This window comes from Chanos chanos, chromosome 10 (genome assembly GCF_902362185.1).
Source record: "Chanos chanos chromosome 10, fChaCha1.1, whole genome shotgun sequence".
Taxonomy (NCBI): domain Eukaryota; kingdom Metazoa; phylum Chordata; class Actinopteri; order Gonorynchiformes; family Chanidae; genus Chanos; species Chanos chanos.
In genome coordinates this window covers 12426745-12446647 of record NC_044504.1, presented here as the reverse complement: position 1 = coordinate 12446647, position 19903 = coordinate 12426745, and the positions used below count along the sequence as shown (strand labels likewise).

General features: G+C 40.6%; 1 protein-coding gene across 1 annotated transcript; it reads right to left on the bottom strand.

The window, feature by feature from the left end:
* Positions 1-756: 756 nt before the first annotated feature.
* tbx18 (T-box transcription factor 18) lies at positions 757-7829 on the bottom strand. The gene is made up of 8 exons (XM_030787089.1): positions 7601-7829; positions 5903-6080; positions 5337-5438; positions 4789-4960; positions 4065-4232; positions 2863-2927; positions 1634-1728; positions 757-1418 (listed from the first exon to the last, which is right to left on the bottom strand). Exons 1-8 carry the CDS (start codon positions 7827-7829, stop codon positions 757-759), a joined length of 1671 nt encoding a protein of 556 aa, XP_030642949.1.
* Positions 7830-19903: the final 12074 nt, after the last annotated feature.

The following is a 19903-nucleotide window of genomic DNA, read 5'->3' as shown; positions in this document are numbered from 1 at the left end:
CTCTTCTCATGAGAGTGTCTTGTTGACTGGTTGTCTCCTTGATCTGAAGAAAAGCATTTTAAGGAGACTTCACAGGAACTTTGCCTGGTCAGAAATCAGAGTTGAAAAATCATGAAATCATGAGATTTGAAAAATCATGAAAGCATGAGAGTTGATCCATGTGCCCCCATCCTAAAAGCTGAATCGTGAAATCAGAGATCATCAGCTCAGTAGCTCAGAAACACAATCTGAGAAAAGTCCACAGTTCGATGTCTTTCTCTCCCCAGTTCTGCATTCAAAAAGCCATACCGCGGAAGTGCACTTGGAGAGTTGAGGGTTTAGCTAGACTCTGCCCAGTCCAGTCCAATGTGTCCAGGCTCTGCCTCCAAAACAGAGCTGTCCCTCATTACTTATGGGCAACTCCTCGCCAGTCAATTGCTTGACAATATTTAAAAGCCTCATAACAGGTCTTTAAAAAATCATGACAAATATCTCTATTAAAATCTCTGTCCAAGCTTTCCTGACATGGAGTTGACCTCAGTACTAGAAATAGCTAACATGGTCAACTGTCCTGCTGCTTTTTGCTCCCCCCCCCCCCCCTCTCTCTTTCTCTCCGCATAGCGAGCAAGCAGAATGCTCTTTTGGATGGAATATTTCTCCATTTGGTGCTGTATCAAGACATGGTCTTACCGTATCTGACTAAGCCAAGAGATCAGTCCTCAAACCCAAGGAGTTCCATAGAGCTGCATTTGTAACCAGTGGGGTATAGGTCAGAGGTCAGGCCATATGGGCAGTGACCTGGGAGGTGGGGCTTGTCAACCCTAAAGTCCTCGAGTCAAACAAGCTCTGCTGGCCACCACTGAGCATGTGCAGACTGTCAACAGGAGAGAGAACTTGCCTGTCCGTCAAAGTACCACTTGGGGAAGAGCCGAGGAGCGAGCCTTGTGATGCAGCGATCTTTTCAGGGCTCGCTGCTAGTCGAGGAGAGGTGGAGAAATTGTATCCATAGAGACCATAAGGACTGTGAAGGCGGAATCCATTGTAGGAACCCTGTGTGCTCTGATTGGAGGAAAAGGCATTGTGGGCGGGGCTAGGCATGATGTACTGGAGTTGGGGGCTGGGACTGGGCATCCCAGGGATCTGGATTGGCAGACCAGCCTGGGCACAGGAAAAGGCCTCTCCATCGGTCCCGCTCACATATGCAGAATTTCTGGTGGAAGAAAAGGCTTCAGTCCCAGGGTTGGCCAGTCGGCTGTAGGTGTCTGCAGAGAGGGGCGGGGCATATCGGCCAAGGGTGTGGCTAGTGCGACCGCAGGCAGAGTAGTCACACACAGGTCCTGCACCCGAGCCCAAGTGGAATGCAGGAGAGGAGCAAGGAGAGGAGGTGAGCAGGTGAGAGTGTGTTGACGAGCCCACAAGGCTATGGGAGCCAGCCGTACCTGTCCAATAACACACACACACACACATGCACAGACGCACACGCACAAATGCATAGCATTGTGAAGTTATTTCACATTTCAACACTGTATACCCATACAGCAGCCATAAACACATATATACAGAAACACACAAACACACAAGCACAGTCCAGAAGATCAAACATAACCACATAACATACACACACACTTACATACACACACAACAGTTTACTCACCTTGCTTGGTCATTCCAGGTATGTCCTCAAACGTCAGTGTCCTCAGTGATGGCCTCCAGAACGCATATGATTCAACAAGAGCCTCCAGACCCATTCTACAAAAAAAGAATGATAATAAAGTTTAAAATACACACATACACATACACACATACACATACACACACAAATTAAACAAATGCCCTTGGCTGTGTTGGCTCACTGGCTGAGCGTCCGACAGACATTACAAACACACGTCCAGCCACCGTCTAAACCCTGGCCCCTTCCTCCAACACCACGGCCATGGGTGGTGCACAAGGTAATGAGGGACATAAAATATGTGTGTTGGTGTGTGTATGTGCGTGCGTGTGTGTATGTGTTTGGCCTGACATTTCTGGGCAGCTGTAATTATTTTCACACGGCTTTAACGGTAGGATCAGACACAGAGTGCAGGAAGCCATAGTTAAAGCTTTACGAGGAGGAGGAGGAGGAGTGGGAGGGGGTGCTTCCTGCATTTTCTGTAGGTAATGGGGGTTGTTCTGTACCTCCTGTTAGCGCCCCCTTCCCCAACACACTCCCTACAGGAGTGCTGCTCAGGCGATAATTTAGACAAGATGCCACAACCAGGGCGCCCTGCTTTTACCAGCCGCTTCACTCAAGCTATCAAATAACTCAGTTTGTTCAGCAAACTGTTTCACTTTTCCTGTAATATTTAAAAAGAGAGCGAGGGCTTGTATACCTGTGAGAACTGGGGTGGGTTCCATGGTCCAGTGTGATGGAAGGAGGCTCCAATGAGTGCTATAGTATCTTTCGTTTATTTGTAATGAGCAGACAAAAAAATTCAGTATCCCAGCACTATAATTTTTTTTATAACATGTAAGCCTCCATTTCCTGTTTATTGCTCTTCTACTGATGGATGGAGATCGCTATTTTGCATCACATTTTTTCTGTTTGTATGGATTTTTTTTCCAGCTTGCAAATGAGGATATTATTTATTTGCTTTATTCTAATGATGTTTTTCTTCATTTAATTTTATTTTGTATAGAGCTCTTTAAAATGTTTGAGGAAAATTTTAGTTTGGCTGGAGGAATTTTTTTCCCATCAGAAAATATTTCTCCCATAATGTAGTCCACTTTTCAACTATCATTATCCTCAGTCTTAAAATGTCCTGTAAAAAAGCTTTCTAAATGTAGTTAAAAAATCTATCTATCTGTCTGTCTGCACGCAGTAAGGTATAACATGCATAAACACACCTGTTTCTTCCAGAGTCTCTGAAACCTTTCGCAAATGGATTTCTGTCGATTTTTAATCTTGTTATCTGAAACAGATAGACAGGTATCCAAACACACACACACACACACACACACACACACACACGCACACACACACACACACACACATACTCTTGTTACTGACCCATAGCCTGTCACACCAAAGTCTGTGGGCCAGCATCAATGACCCTTAATGTGTCCCAGTGTCCCATAATGCAATGTGTGTGGGTTTATTTTATAAGTGGTGTGTGCGTGTGTGTGTGCGCGTGTGCGCGCGCGTGTGTGTATGTGCATGCGTGTGTGCACACATGTGCATGCATCCTTGCGTGTGTGTATGTGTGTATCCCTGTGTGTGTCTGTGTGTAAACTGTAGGATTTTTATGAGCTCTGACAGATGGGTGACATCATTACTAAAACTTGGCTGTGGACTTAAGCTTCACCATGCTAACCAAGCCGACATCATGAGCTAAATGCTTTAACACTCGGCCACAATTTATCAACCACACCCTGGAAAACAACACAAACTGATCTAAAAGCTACCTTTTATCACACATCATAAAATCAAATTCACCTTGCTTGGGTTTGTTTAAAATAGTTTGAAACAATCTAACCTATGGCTAATCAAAGTGCAGTAAAGTGGCACAACTGCAAAGCACTGCATAGTAAATAAAACTGACGCACATTAAGCAACATCTTCTTAAAGAACAGAGTTCTCAAAGTTATCTATGCAACATCTGTACTGTCTGTGAGAAGCTGGAGAAATTCTCTCAGTTACAGTTCAACATAGAGAACAAAAATCTTATGGAGGGATCAGCTTTTTTAAAACATCGCCTGTCAGACACCATGTAATAAAGAATTATTAAATTTCCAAGTCAACCTTTGACCGCCTTGTATACTTGAACCACACATTCACATGTTTCTCAGCATGACTTTGGGAAACATAACACAACTCAATACTAGGTTTCTCACTGCTCAGTCTAGCTCTCGAAATGGAGGTATTGGCCATAGTGGGGGGCAAACAGGTGGTCAGTGAATCAAATACTGACCTCTACAGTAAAAGTGTCTAATGCCATTGATCCTGCATTTTTGCACTGCAGCAAACAACCAAGAGAACAAAGTCTGATAACAGTGCTGTGTGTATTGTTGGTTTGACAATAGAGAAGAGCTAACTCGGAGAACCTAACCTGTTGGTTCTGGTAGGCCGTCACCGTGGTGAAGATGGTTTCAGGGAAGGAGAAGGCTTTGACTCCTTCCCCAGTAGGAACGGCTTTCACGGGTGATAGTTCCTCTCCGCACTCTTTGCAGATGACGTGGACGCGTGGCTGGTACTTGTGCATAGAGTGGAGAATGATCTGGAAAACATTATGGAAGCGCGTTCGCATTTAGAACAGAGGAAAACGGAGGAATTACCAGAGCAGTTTTCTACCTCAATAAAAGCACACATGCCTCACTTTTCAAAGTCCAAACAACCTCTTTTAACGGGCTCACCCCCAGGGATGCTTCCAATTTGAGATTGTTTACAATTCTCCATGTTACAACATATTTTTTGGCTTTTAAATTAATACAGCACAACAAAATGCAAACAGGGCGACAATGGCTGTCACATGTCTCTTTAAGAGGTGTATAAAAAAAGTAGTCAAAAGAGGTAACATTTAACTAATTATTGCCTATTTCAAGTACTGAAAACCATTACTGTGTTTGTTTGGACATTAAAAAGTTCTCTGATTAAATTTATGCAAAAGTGGCTAAACACAAATTTACATTTTTATTTTCATTTAATTTTTTAAAAAATTATTAAATCAAATGACATAACGAAAATGTCTGAAGGTCTAAGTGTTCAAAAGGGACAATCCGTATGAGGATACAGGCTCCGTGTTGTTATAAATAAACAGCACAGAGATTCCTTACGTGGCCTTGGTCGTCTAGTTCATTATTGGTTAGTTTGAGTTTGTCGAAGCTGATGACTTGACGCATCCAAGTCTCGCCGGAAGCTGGAGAATCGGGGTGAATGTACACACGCGGCGGGACAGGCGAGTCGGCGTTGCCCGCTACCATCCACTTCGAGCTGTGGTACACGTACCTTCACCAACACGTACAAAAATACAAATGTTGTAGTCGAAAATTCTCAGATGTGCAAAACAGACCATTTCGGACATTAAGTATGCCGATAACTTTTGAGATGACATTTGCTGCATGACCTCTAGTATCCGCAGGTTACGCGTCCAAAAGGACTTCACAAAAGGTCGAGAAAAAAAAAACGTCCATTCTGATGCAATGGACCATTTGTGCACGCCTTCGGTCTAGGTAGAAGACAAGCTCTTTCATTATACAGAATAACTTACAATATTCGCGTGCATGTACGTTTATGAAACTTTGAAAAGATTCGGCGAAAAACTGTAGGGGATAGGATACAAAACGATGAGTGCTCAACAGTTTACAAAACGTAGGCTACTAACCTGTAGCGCTTATTGTCGACAGGAATAATGTCCATCGCGATGTAATACTGCTGATGAGGGTCCAATCCCGTTATTTTAACACGCATTGCAGGAAACATCCGCCTACAATTAAACGAACAATTAATTAGTAGTGCAGTAACATTGCTTCTAAGTCTAACAGCCATATCTAGATTCTATTATGTAGGACTGTTGTCTGTGAATTATTTTGCTGAGCCGACTGATTTCACAACATATTTATTTAATACTCACAAACAAAAAGAAGTGTGAATAAGAATATCGAAGCCATAGGCCTATAGCGACATTTTATAGAAATTAATATTTTAAATATTTGTATTTCTTTCTGTATATTTCTAACGATCTTCAAAAGTCAATATTAATAGTATTAAAGCATAAAAACAGAGTAGAAATTATAGTTCAGTTTATGTATTACAAAGGTGTCAGAATGTAATTTTTCGTCCAAGGAACGACAAATAAAAAACAACAGAATTTTTGCATTTTTGGAGGAACTCCAAGTCTTACGTAATTTTCATGTTATGTTGTTATTTCTTTTCTTTGTTTTCACCCACCTGCCGGCTTTGGTAATGATCATTTCTGTGCCAATCTCGTGGAACCGTTTCCACAGATCCGATCCTTGAAGATCCGCGCGCACCTCCTCCCCAGATGCCGTGCCAGCCGGGGGCACGAGGAGCGGCGCGCTCTGCGATGGGGGTCGGGGATTCTCCAGCAAGACATCCTCACTCTCAGCTGAGGGAGAGAGGCCCGTTATCATTCTTATTCTGACGTTACCTTTACATACATCAAGTTAGTGCTTTATTTCTGTCAGCACATCACGAGGGTCTGTCACCAGACTATTCCCTCATTTTGTAGCTTACATTGTGATAGGTCACTAGTTTTCTTGTGCATTATTTTTTTTAGATCCCAGACTGGTTTTATATGGGATATGTAGGTTTTTGTTCAGCGCAACGATGAAAACAAAAGGAGGCGCCTTAGTCCAATGATTACGTAGCCTGCATGGCATTAACAGTGTCATTAAGAGCATATGAAGGACCTGTTATTACACCGGTAGATTGCGGGTCGTTTTTGGACATAAATATAAATTTTGGAGAATCTATTCTCGCTTCCCTACTCTGGATCATTCCGATATCATTGTTTTTAAGTGCAGAAATGACGATATGCAATCAGTATAACAAAACATGGCCTGTATCTTAGGCCATTTGACCTTTCAGAAGAGACTCTTTTAATTTGTGAACTATAGAAATGGTCAACCAGCGGCATACTTAAACGCTGTTTGATTAATTATATACCCCTACCTATAAAATCACTACATCTTCTACAGCTGTCCCGTGGAAACTGATCCCAATCAGTATTTTTAATCAGTATTATTTACGCGTAATAATAATGTAAAAATAATTCTAGGACGGAACTTGGCTCCTCTGTCCGATTCTGTCTCAGTATCTCGCTCTGTTTAGCATTTCTTTTCGTTTTCTTCTCTCGCTGTTTAAAGGCCCTCAGTGTTTCCAGCTCTGCAGTGCATTTCGCACATTAAAGGTGACGAATTAATTTGAGTGTTTACGATCACAGCAGTAAAGGCAGATTAGTTTATTCACATAAACATCCATATTCAGCATTCTCGTAGCTAAACATTATTACTCATTTCTGCCTTGTTATATTAGCTATGTCGATGTCGTTGAGTTTTGTGCTAGTGGTGCGACTGTGATTTTTTTTCCTGGTTTGCATTTTCCTCGGAAAAACTGAGTATTCCCTAAAATTTAACCAGAACTAAACTTTATTTTTCACTTTTAATAATTAGAAACGTAATTGCTGAGGAACAGTATAACAGTTTTAATCATCATTCTTCTTCTTCTTCTTTTTTTATAACTAAAAAACACTACCAACAACAATAATAAACAACCATTATTTCTTTTAGAGGATTTATATAAATAATATCATCCTTGTTATTGTTGTGGTAGTGACATTGCTTCTACATTATTATTATTACTATTATTATTATTATTATTATTATTATTATGGGCCTATTGTTGTTGTTTTTGTTCTTGTTGTTAGTATTATTATTATCGCTAGCTACCCATTTATTTAGGCTTTAGGCTTACTTTGTAAAATCTGATTAAATTTTAAGTCATTCAAACGGTAAGGCTACAGTCTACATAGAGTTAATTAACAGTCAGCTTGTCTAATATGTTGTTTTGCCCTGGATGTCAAACTAACTGATATGTCAAATGTTAAGTATGACGCTCACTACTTACGGGAATCATCGCTTGTGCAGTCTGTCTCGCAGCTCCGGTTGCTAGCGCATGTTCTCTCAGGGCGAAGCTGCGGATTTCCAATGAGACTCGAGACCTCGTTCGCCTCCTCAAAATAGTTCTCGCTGTCCTTCTCGAGTTTTTGCTTTTTCTCCGCGCCTATCAGCGCCTCCACTGAAAATGCGTGCGCTTTCAGGCTCATGGTACACGGGGACCGCCGCTTCTCAGCCATGTTATGAGCCGTAGTGTGAGGCCGATGTGTATTTTGCACAGAGAGAAAAGTTCATTCGAAGTACATCCACAGTTGAGTAGAGTCGTAGCCCTAGATTTTAGAAATCCCACCCTGGTTAGTAACAACGTCCACGCAATGACATTACAGCGTGCGGGTTAAAAAACAGACGAAAACGAAACCACAGGGTATCTGAAAGAGTCGCATTGCTCTGTCAGCGCACACAGACGGACAGGCAGTGGCTGAGATTCGTTAAAGTGTCAATAACCAGGAATGGAGTGAGGCGGGCAGTCTGCATGCCAATCATTCGCAATCTCTGCCAATAGGAGCACTGGGTTTCGCCCCCTACTGACTGTAGTGCCGCCCCAGTGAGGTAAAGCTGCTTGGGTGAATGAATCATCGCCCCGCTGCTGAGCTCCAGTCATGCTCGCGGCATTGCGATCATTTTCACACCGCGGCTGCACATGCTCGACATGCTTCCGCATTACCTCTCCGCCAGCCCAGTGAACCAATCATATATTATAATTACCGAATCTACGCCCATATCAGCGCCAGGCCCAGTGTTCAACACAATGATGGAATATATCAATCTAATGCAACACGTTGCTGATAATCAGTCTAATACAACATGACAACAACAACAACAAAAACAACGACAACACATTTTTATTATTATTATTATGATTACTACTACTACTACTATTATTATCATTATTATTATTATTATTATTATTATTATTATTATTATTATTATATTATTATTATTATCATTATTATCATGATTGTTGTTATAATAATAACAATAAAAATAACAATAATAATACCTGCTTAAGTGCACTAAAGTTTACGCTGCCTTCTCCGTGGCCACAAACTTCCCCGGTTGTTTGGAATATGTTTATTAGCGCGTGGTCATTGGAAGAATGCGTGTCCATTACGACTTGCGCATGAGAGGACCTATGCAGAGAGCCTATATATAAACATCGCGCGGGTCAGTTTTCTGTCACCCCGCGTGCACAGTTCTGTCGGGGACAAACTTTACAAACACCCCGGCAAGATGAAAGTGGCTTACGCGTCAAACGTTGATGTGATGAATGCTTTTCAAGGCAGTTTAAAAAATTAGCGATCCAAATATTCAGGTATAAAATGTTGTGGTCCTTCAGGATATTCAAAGTGGGCCCTCATATAAACGTATCATATTTTTTGTATTGTCTGATCCGTCAAGAAACTGACTGACCACAAAACAACTGAAAATATGCGTCGTATAGATTGAAAACACAAACAAACAACAACAACAACAAAACTAACGTTACCTGTATACCGCGCGAGGTCGGTTAGTCCACCTATTTATTTATGTATCATATGAAGGTCATTTCATTTTATTGATTTCCATAGGCTATTGATTTCATAATATTGGCAATGCGGTATCTGGAATGCTTCACTGCACACGCAGATCAGGTAAGAAGGCGATACAACACATTGATTGAGAGCGATAGTGTTCCTACTCGATCAACTGGGCTTGCAACGTGTGCAAAAAAATCAAGGAGAATTATATAGTTGAAAGCTGGAACGAATAGGAATGAAGTGTAAGCGCACACACTTCACAAATGTTATATAGTCGTTCAGACGCACAGAAAAAGTTTTATTGTTACTGGCGGTCGTTGTGAAGTTTCAGGTTATTCTTAATTTAAACTTTTTTTTAATTTAAACATAATTTTCTGTGGATTATTGTCGGTGATGACTATTGTCGGTGTGGTGATATGTTCTGGGTCTGTGTATTGAGTATTGTCGGTGTGATGATGTTTTCTGGGTTAGATATAAGATCTCTTCTAAATATGTGAGTAAATAATATTACAAATTATGTTATGTTGTTACACATATTTTAAATGTCGTCATGTTTACATTTTTCACGAAATCTGTGTCACATTTTTATTTATCAATTTATACTTATTTATTTTGGTTTGGTTAAAACCTGCTACTTGCCGTAACGCCTGCATCTACCTAGTAATAACATTATCATGATTTATATTTATATTATGGCATAATTCGATCGAAGGCACTAACATTTAGGCCTACATATCCTGTAGCCGAATTACTAGGGCTGCATCGCATCACAAAGCGAACCAATAATGTCGTGATAGTTGTTTAACATCAAATAGTGAAAGACAATCATTTTTCTCCACTGAAGAACATTTTGCTTTTCCTCTGCGCTTTGCATTAACCGTATTACGTGCAAAAAGAAATTTGCAACAAAGTTACATTAAACTGATTTTCATGGTGTCTAATTTTATTAATCTGAGGTTGAACAATTTCATTTGTATCGAATACATTTTTATATTTATGATGTTAAACAGCCATTTATTCTGAAAATAAACTGTTTCGGTTTTCTCTCTGGTTTACCGTGTAGGCAACGGACAGAGCGCAAGGTATTACTGTGCCATCTGCTGACGTTGAAGGTGTCGGAAACTTAAAAGCAACGCGAACAATATGTATCCGTCCGTGAACTGAGAACAAATCCGGAGGCAAGGGTAACAACACCACCACCACCACCACCAATAATAGTAATAATAATAATAATAATAATTATTATTATTATTATTATTATTATTATACCGATGCTGCTGCTGCTGCTGCTGCTGATGATGATGACGAAGACGACGACGACGACGACGACGATGATGATGATGATGATGATGATAATTGGGGATTATTATGGCTCATTGATGATGATGATGATGATGATGATGATGATTAGGCTGTTATTATGTGCAGTCTGCACGAGAAACCCAAGCTGAAAATCATTCACGTGTTTAAAGGAATGTATTCTGCCATGAAAACAGCTGTTTCCCAAATAGAATATCACTCATATCTGAAAAAAGTCAAATCGTTGCACTTAACTTCTTGGCTCTTCAAAAACATTTTCGTCCTTACGACCTGAAAATCAGCCTCACAAGACATCTACCTCTTGCGAGGTAGATGCAACTAAAACAAACTGTCGTGGATGGAATATCAAACGTGCCCTTATTCGTTCAAAACATTTTTGATAAACTGAGAGCTGTGTGGTCAATTCTACTCAGTTCTAAGGCATTAAGTGAGAGACTAAACTTCAAAATATTCATTTAAAAAAATGAGCGTTGGACAGGTGTGTCACTGGTCCACAGAGTGTCCATTCTCCACAGAGTAAAATAATTTAGAAGGATATGTTTTTTTTCCCACAGGATTCATTAAAAGCTAATGTATTTTGTAAACCAATAAATCCTTCGTGTCAGTCCAAAAATTTCACATTCCAAACAAGTGAAATGTTTTCCCCCAGACACCACGAGAATGTGCGCGCCTGATAACTGACCTAATTGAGTCAGATAGGCCTAACTACTGACATAAGGCAGAAAATGGATCCTGACATATTCCACACGCGGCAGTTTTATGGTTTAAAAGTAGAATTTTTTTTCTCAGTCCTGCAGCAAGCAATTAACGGATGCCTGTGCAAGTTTAATAAACTCGGCTTTGCATAGTGTTATTTACCTCGGAGCACATTTGCCTAGATGATAGGCTAGATTATTCATTTCAATACAACCTCCCCTTGAAATGAACTATTTTTGCATAATTGAATCATATTAGCTTTTAAAACTGTATCATGACTTTTAAACATTGAAGATGATCACTTTCCTGACTGATGACCGGTTGGCTAAAAACGACAAAGGCCAAGTTGTAAGACGGATGTTTCTATTTTTCTTCCTCTCATCTCATAAGAGTAAAATAGTAAACACTTGCACTAGCGTGCAAGTATCTTTGTACTCAACGTAAAAGTGTCTTTGTGCTAAACCCAGAGACATTGCCCGGTAACCTCTGGCATCACAGGGACTAGAACTTTGCCGGCTGGCTGCGCGTTGCCGCGTCTGGGCACCATATTGTTAACAGTTATTTTGCGAGTGCTAATGGCCGTGTGGCAGCTGGCCAACGCGTTTTATAGCGGAAGTGGCACGGCGAGGAGCACGGGTATATATGGGGCTGAAAAAATGGCGAAGAAAAGAATGTCCCTTTGAACAGAGTGAGTGAGAGAAAGGTTACATTGCACTGCAGCTATGATAGTTGAGGTCTGAAAGAAAAGGAAAACTGTCTTGTGGAAATCACACACACTCATACACATACACACACAGACAGAGAGAAAGACAGAGAGAGAGAGAGAGAGAGAGAGAGACTGCTACAAATTCATTAATGTAGCCTTCATGTATGCTGTAGTTCTCTATGGGAGAGCCTCTGTATGGCCTTACCTGTGTGTGTGTGCGCGCGCGCGCGCGTGTGATCTGAGACAGAAAGAGAGAGAGAGAGAGAGCTGATCGGTAAAAGACAAATCGTGATTTGACGAGTAAGCATATCGTCTCGCTATCCTCAACCAAATGAAACGCCAAGCGAAACCAGCCGTGACCCCGTAACCTCATTCATAAAGTTAATCTTCCCGTGAAATGCGGTTTTTCTTAACGTGCTCCATATAAACTGATATATTTACCGTATTTATAGTAGTCTTTATGGTGCGGCACGGATAGAGACGCCGGCACCCACCCACCAGACAGGCGCATAACAGGATAACAGTGTTTCAGTTGGACTTCACGCGCGGAACGGTCTGTAACCGTCTGTCATATGAGAGTATAGAAACATACAACAAAGATCAGAGGTCAGTCCGAGAGACTCCCACGTCTGAGTATGAACAACTTTAATTAGTCGGCCTGTACTGACTCGTTACTAGTCGTTCCCATCAGATGGATGGAAAAGCGGCATAACATAAGATTTTGAATTAAAAATAAACTAAAAGATAGTTGTTGTCATTCCTAAGTAGGCTGTCCTAAAATGAACGGTTCTTCATATTATAATATAGATACCTAGCAGCTAATGGCAAGTAATGAAAAATCACGATTGATAGCGTGCGTGATAAAATCGTTGTCAAATGTAAACTTTTAAATTAAATATTTAATTAGAGTATTTCTGACTGTCTTAAATCAATGTGTAGGGTACAGTTTGAGAATGTCTGTGCTCAACATTCACCGTTTCGTGAGGAAAGCTACTCTGATGATGTGGAGACTTCTTGGTTTTTCGCATTAATTATTAACTTGATGTCTGTTCAACTTGCATGTTGCCTCCGCATGACAGCATGAAATCGTGAACACACATTTGTAGGGATTTATATTTATTACCTTTAAAACTCAATTTTCGGTGGCGTTCAATAAGACTGCCTCGCTTTCCAAAATATTATCAATGCCTAACTTAATATTAGTTAAGGTAATTGTCATGTGCCGTCTATACGGTGAGTTTTTAACCACCAAGAGGATGTACTGGTTCATTGAATTGCTTGTGGGTAGGCTAAAACAAGGGAAATCCTCAATCGCTGTTTGCTGTTAAAGTGGAAGATGTTGCGTGTAAAATGCTTTTTGTAACAGATATTTCCCCAATTTATTTATCTGTTTGTTTTCTTATTTATTCACGTGTTTATTTATTTAGCAAATACCAATATAACGTTATAACGTGACCCCGTGGTTTTAACTCGAAATTTTATGTGTATGTGTGTGTGTGTGTGTGTGTGTATATATATATATATATATATATATATATACACACATATATATATAGGCTATACATAGGCTAAGCTATGTGCTGGTTTGAACTGTGTAAAATGGTATTTTAATTCTGTGGGTTGGGATATGACTCGGGAGAGGAAGTGCTTAAAGGCGACAGACCAGTGTTTACTGGTGATTTAAATGAATTTTAAAAAATTTTCAGAAGTGGGACTGAAGCGATGTGAAGTGTGGATGCAGCCGTTGCAAATGCATCAGGTATCTTAAGCTAATAAAAAGTCAATATTTAATGCGGCGTTCAAGAAGAATTTTGAGTCGGGACAGCAAGAAATGTGTCCTCTTATTCGAAACAAAGCAGGTGACAAACTTTTTAAACAACTGTTAACTGACCAAGCACATACAGTCTACATTGTTCGCACTAACCTACTTCTCCGGTGGTTTTGAATCTTCTTCTAGCGCCCAGTTTCATTAACTGAACGTGACTATGGACTGCAGCACAAGCCCTGGTTTGGAAAGCACTCAGAGTGCTGGAGTATAATATTGTTTTGCGGCTAAAGACAGAACTCTGCTTCATTTAAAGTTCATTTAAGAATATTGCTGTGCAGGGTAGTACTTCCGAACCATAACTTTGTAGCCCAGTATTTACAGAGGAGGGGAAGACCAACAGAATGGTCATAATTTTCATTCAACAGTTTTCTGTGTTTTTCATTTTCCCCCCTTTGAACACAGAGTTTAGGATGCATTCCGGCTTAACTCTATTTGTGGAGATCTTTTACGCCTCTTCGTCTATTTTTATACCAATTCATTTAAAGTTTGAAGGGGTAGGAGAAGTTGCAATAGACTTTTTTGGCATTTTACTCTCATCCACTCCGTCCATATTTAGCTCTCAGCTCAGAGAGAGGAAACGAAAAGGAGACAGTGTTTTAGAGTTCTGGAACGAACTAACGGTAGTTACACCTCATCTGCTCTCCTTCACAAATACTGGACTGGATGAGAGAAAGAAAAAAAACCCAGCTTTGTCAAAACTGCTAACAGAGACCCAGTCAACACACACCAACCTTGACAGAAAGGATGGGATATAGTATTGGAATTAGGATGTTGCTCCGTGCTGTTTGTTGATGATTTCGCACGCAAAAATAGTATGAAGTGTTGGAGGAGAGATCGTTAGGGAGACGGACTGAAAATTAATCCGTCAATGGTGGTGACCAGCTGTGGCCCACAGAGGGCAGTGCAGTGATTGGGAGCAGCTCTCTACATTGCTGCAGCAAAACCGGCGCCGGCTTTCCTAATACCTTTACCCAACTGTGCCTTTTACGGGAGAAATATAAAGACCGGTTTGAGATCAGCTGCAGGTAGGATGGTGTATCAATTTCGATAGCTGTACAAAATCAAAGCAGATTGTTCAAGCCTGTCCACAGATTTTACGAGAGATTATTTACATTTATATTTGCATCTATTTATTTAGCAGATGCCTTTATCCAAAGCGATTTGCAAGGCAACATACAAACGAGGCATGTGGCCATTTAAGAGTTGGCAGTGGCATACGTTCCTCTGCTAAATTCAGAATTAGACCATACTCAAGTGTAAGAAAAGCTGAAGGAAGAAAAAAAGTGGACTACAGACAGATAACGCTAGGAACAGTGTTAACGCTCAGAGGCTCCGAACGGGCGTGAGAAGAAACAATGCTACTAGTTGCTACGAACAATAGTTAACAAACAATTACACTTCCGCCATAACAACAAAACGGATCTGTTGCAGCACTATCTAAAGCTATAGTGTACCTTTAAATAAATAAATAAAGTATCTCCGCTGTTGGCCAACCCACCACATGAAGTTATTAAGTTATAATTCAGTTCAGTTTAATTCAGGACAAAAAAAAAAAAAAAAGTTATTTTCAGCAGTAAAATAGCTGGATATTTTTTTTTAAATATCTGATTTTTAGTTTATAGAATGTGGTAAAACTAAATCAATTTCAAAAGAAAATGAAAGGAAAAAGAACACAGATATGAGAGAGAGAGAGAGAGAGAGAGAGAGAGAGAGAGAGACAGCAGGTGCTATATTTATGAGTGAGAAGAAAGCACTACCTTTTATACTCAGTGGAGATGAAAGAGGGGAAGCAGAGGAGGACAGACAGAGAAAGTGGAGGGGAACCCATAGCTGAGGTCATGCTTTTGTGTTTGGCTGCGATCCACAGTCAGGTGATCTTTTTAACTCTTACACCAGTAGGTTATATGGGTATGTGTTAGGCATATGTTTAATACTACATATGTGTCTTGTTATGTTTACATATTCAAAGATTGTTACACAATATCGAAAATCCAAACTCTGCAATCATTACCTCATATCACCACTGAAACATGAATTTTAAAAAAACGACACAAATGTACAATCATTCACCCTCTTTTAAATGTTTTTTTTTCTCTCCAGGACATTTAATGTAGGAGGTGAGACTATTATGGGGCATCAGCTCAGTTTGAAAAGCAGAATGATTATAACCACAGAGGACAGAGATGAGCATCTGTGTGAGGTCATAAAGCAGAGAAGGTCACGCAAAGAGGGAAAGGAAAACCACAATATTTTGGTCTAAGACTTCCCATGTTTTTGTGCTAGTTTTTCTTTTTTCTTTTCTTGTCTTATCTTTTCTTTTCTTTTTTCTATTCTTTTAAGCGGACAGATTGTTAGTGAATGGTGCTACTAATGAGCGAACTTCAGAAAAGAGTGTGTGTAATATATGTGTGTAAGCTAATGTACTGTATTCACAAACAAATGCATGCAGACACACACACACACACACACAAACACACACTCATACACACACAAACAAACAATTTACTCACCTTCCTTGGTCATTTTGGAAATGTCCTCAGATATCAAAGTCCTTAACAGTGGCCTTTTGAACGCGTGAGTCCTACAAGCTTACACACTTAGACACATATGCATGCATATACACACACATGCACGTACACACAATAACATTTCGAACACACACACACACACACACACACACAGGCACACACACACATACTTGACACTGGAGGTCTGTCCCATGCTCTTGTGGTATTCTGAGAGCCCTGGGCTGAATATGTTTCTAATATTCATATGTGTGTCAAGGGATAATAGAATTATGCAGCGTCTGATCCGCTCTCCAAATACACACAGGCATCCTGCCTGGCCACCTGCAAAAACACTGCGGGGTCCTACTGAAAATATCCGCCCAGTCAGGCATTCACAGGGCAGCCCCACAACGGGACTTGACCTGTTTGATATTTTATGAATGGAGTACAGGATGAGAGAAAGAAAGAGAGAGAGTGAGAGGGAAACAGGGAGAGAGAGTTAATGCACACACACACACACACACACACACACATACACACACACACACACACGTCTGTAGGCCATTTGGGGCTGCCATGGAGGAGGTCAGGCTCCTTGAAGTGTTTCATATCTGAGCTCTGAGTGTGTTCAGTGGACTAAAGACCATCTGATGACAGCCTGTGGGGAGACAAAACATTCTCTGGTGTGTGTGTGTGTGTGTGTGTGTGTGTGTGTGAAAGAACATTTGAAAAAGAATGGTCAGATTGGAATGCATATGTATACATTTGCTGATGGGGAAATGTTTTAGTTCTGTAATTGGCTTTGCTTATTGGATTTCTGTACGCTGAAGGATGGGATTTAACGATGATGATGATGTGTTTGTTATGTTGTTAAATGTGGTTAACTCTGTAAGTGTGTGTGTGTGTGCATGGGTTTGTTTGCTTTCAGGTTATATGTTGTCACAGAAGGCATTTAAACACATGAAACAAAGACAACAAGGTTGAAGAGGACTTTTTCACACACACAGTGAAGGGGTCAGGAACACCCTCAGAAACAGGTCCGGTAAAAAAATAGAAAAAAAAGATGAAGGCTAAGCAAGGGGCTCAATTTTTCACTCTGTCTTTAATTCTGCCCCCTCAGTGTGTGGATGTGTGTGTGTGTGTGTGTGGATGTGCGTGTGTGTGTGTGTGTGTGTGTTGAGGACTTGGGGCTCTCTGCAGGAACAGGGTCTTTTTCACACAGACGCAGCTTTTCATCTTTAGAAAAACATGGAAGACTTCAGCTGAGAGCTAGATGACAGGGATATGTTTTTGTTTGATGTGTTTTGCGCTCTTGTCATTCTCTCTCTCTCTCTCTCCCTCTCTCTCTCTCTCTCTCTCTCTCTCTCTCTTTCCTTATTTCCTCTTCTTTTTTTATACCCTTCATCTCTCAGGCTCCTGCTGCTCAATCCAAACCACCATGAAACCACTGCCACATTAGAACCCTTTAAATGGCCGAGGCAGACTGTTTTCAGGCATGCCTTCCCCTCTGTGCCACTCAGCCTCTGCTCTTCTCAAATCAGATTGTCCAATTACAGCAACAGTTTTATGACCCATTCTCACGCTGCATCCAATCACAGTGGCTCTTATTTAACCCCAGCCTATCATTACAGCAAGTCACAATATCCGCACCCTTGACCAAATTTTGTACCACATACCAGCACTGTGTTTTCTCCGTCTTCACCTTGTCAACCAATCAGAGAACTCATTGAACCAAGACTCAGCCAAAGCTCAAAGAGATTCTCAAATACTGACTGTGGACACTTTCAGGTACATTGCCAGAATAACTTTTCCCACAATGCAAGTGGATTCTCCTCATCATACTTACGGCCCATCTCTCTAACGTTGATGGGTCCAGTGTGTTCATATGTGATGTGAAAATCCTGGCGAGAGCCAGGATGTGATGTCTAACGTATGTGGTGGAGGACCCTTTGTTCTGAAGAAAATGAACAAAATTCTGCTGCATCCTGAATGATATCTTTCAGCTGTTGATTGATTTTGTCCTAAGCTTGGATGGATGGAAGCCCCCTCATTTCTGAATCCATCCAATATCCACACATTTTTTTAACATAATACTTAACTTGAATCATTGCTTATCGCTGGTCCACTAGTTTTTATTTAACTGCCCAACTCAATTTGCCATGAACAAGTCAAAGTACAAAATGCCATTAAAAAAAGCCATCCTCTTATCTGGGCATGAACCCGGGAACATACCAGGGAATTGTTCTAGGTCTGGTCATGGCAAATTGCCCAATAAACTTTCCCAGCGTTTCAACCCTGGCTCACCTACACACACCAGCTGATGTTGCTAAATTGCTACTCATTTAGCATTAGTCTTACACTAGAAACATTCATAGAGTGTTGACTATAGCCCATAGCTGCCATCAAACATGATTTTTTAAATAATTAACAACAACAACAACAGCAACAACAAACTCACGGGAAAAAGAAGTGAGTAAAGTGAAGATTAAAACATGACACTTAGTCATTTTTCTTGACAAAATTCAATTTGATTTTAGTTTTGCTTTGGTTAAAATTAGTTAAAATATCATGCCTAAAATGTGACTAGAAGACAAATATTATTTAGTCTAAATTTAATACTAAAGATTAATGAAAAACAGGTTGCAAAAACAACATGTTAGAGGTATGGTGTATTAGCCTCATTTGCTTTGACTGTGCAGTGAGAGGGAAACTTGCAGGGGGAGAGAAAGGGTGTTCGGTTATTCAAAATCAAGAAGAGATCAAAAGAAAAAAAGAAATCAAAGAGATTCTTCAGCGGAGACATTTTAGCTAAAGATTCAAAGAGGTTCTTCAGCTAAAATCCAGTAGCAGCACCACTGTGTAAGCTAACTTAAACTCTAAATCTAATCCTAATTCTTTTTCAATCAAACCTCACAGAACCTACAAATGTATAGCACACATATGTCGGTTAAGAAGGTTCAACACTTGAGACTTTGTTTTGAATCTCAATTCTTGGCCACACCCACAGACTGGTGCATACTCTGTGTACTCTTCCTTACCACTGACAGACCAGCAAACAAGTTCAACCCACAAACACCATCAGCTCTGTAGTTAATATCTAAACGAAAGAATCTCATCTGTGTTATCACTTCAATATTCACTTCTAGATGTACCGATAACCAGTCAGGTCTTGTATACATAAGGGGACAAACATATTTGGTTTAAGGTCTGCTTTCTCAAACCCCATGGTCTTTACTATGAGGGAAATGAATGTTTTTCACGGTTCTCAGAGAACCATTATGCAACATGTAAAAGTATCGTGACTACAGAGGGCTTTTTCACGACTTCATGTTGTAGACTTGAGAGTTTTGAATTAGAACAGCGTCATAAAGAGCAGCTTGACTGGCATGACTTAGACATTTGGTTAGAATGAGATCATTGTTATGACCTAGCAGATTCCCACAAGGTCACCCCCCCCTCCCCTTTTACTGGTGCATTCACATATTGTCAGTCACAGTCCTCTGAGGTCACGCCGTGACCACCCCCCCCCCCCCCCCCGCAGTCATTCCTTTAGATCCCTTAAAGCCGTAGTGACACCATCAGCTATAGTCCCAGGATGCACTGGTTCCAACAGTTTGCTCTTGCCGTGCGGTCAGATGTGAACTCTTTTTTATTAGAGCCAGCCAAACCCAAATGTTCT

Bases quoted from the DNA above. Each gene is read 5' to 3' on its own strand.
- tbx18 (XM_030787089.1), bottom strand. From the start codon at position 7,829: ATGGCTGAGAAGCGGCGGTCCCCGTGTACCATGAGCCTGAAAGCGCAC. The intron at 6,081-7,600 runs GTAAGTAGTGAG...TCTCTCCCTCAG, and splicing joins CTGCACAAGCGATGATTCCC to CTGAGAGTGAGGATGTCTTG. The intron at 4,233-4,788 runs GTAAGGAATCTC...AATGTTTTCCAG, and splicing joins AACTAGACGACCAAGGCCAC to ATCATTCTCCACTCTATGCA.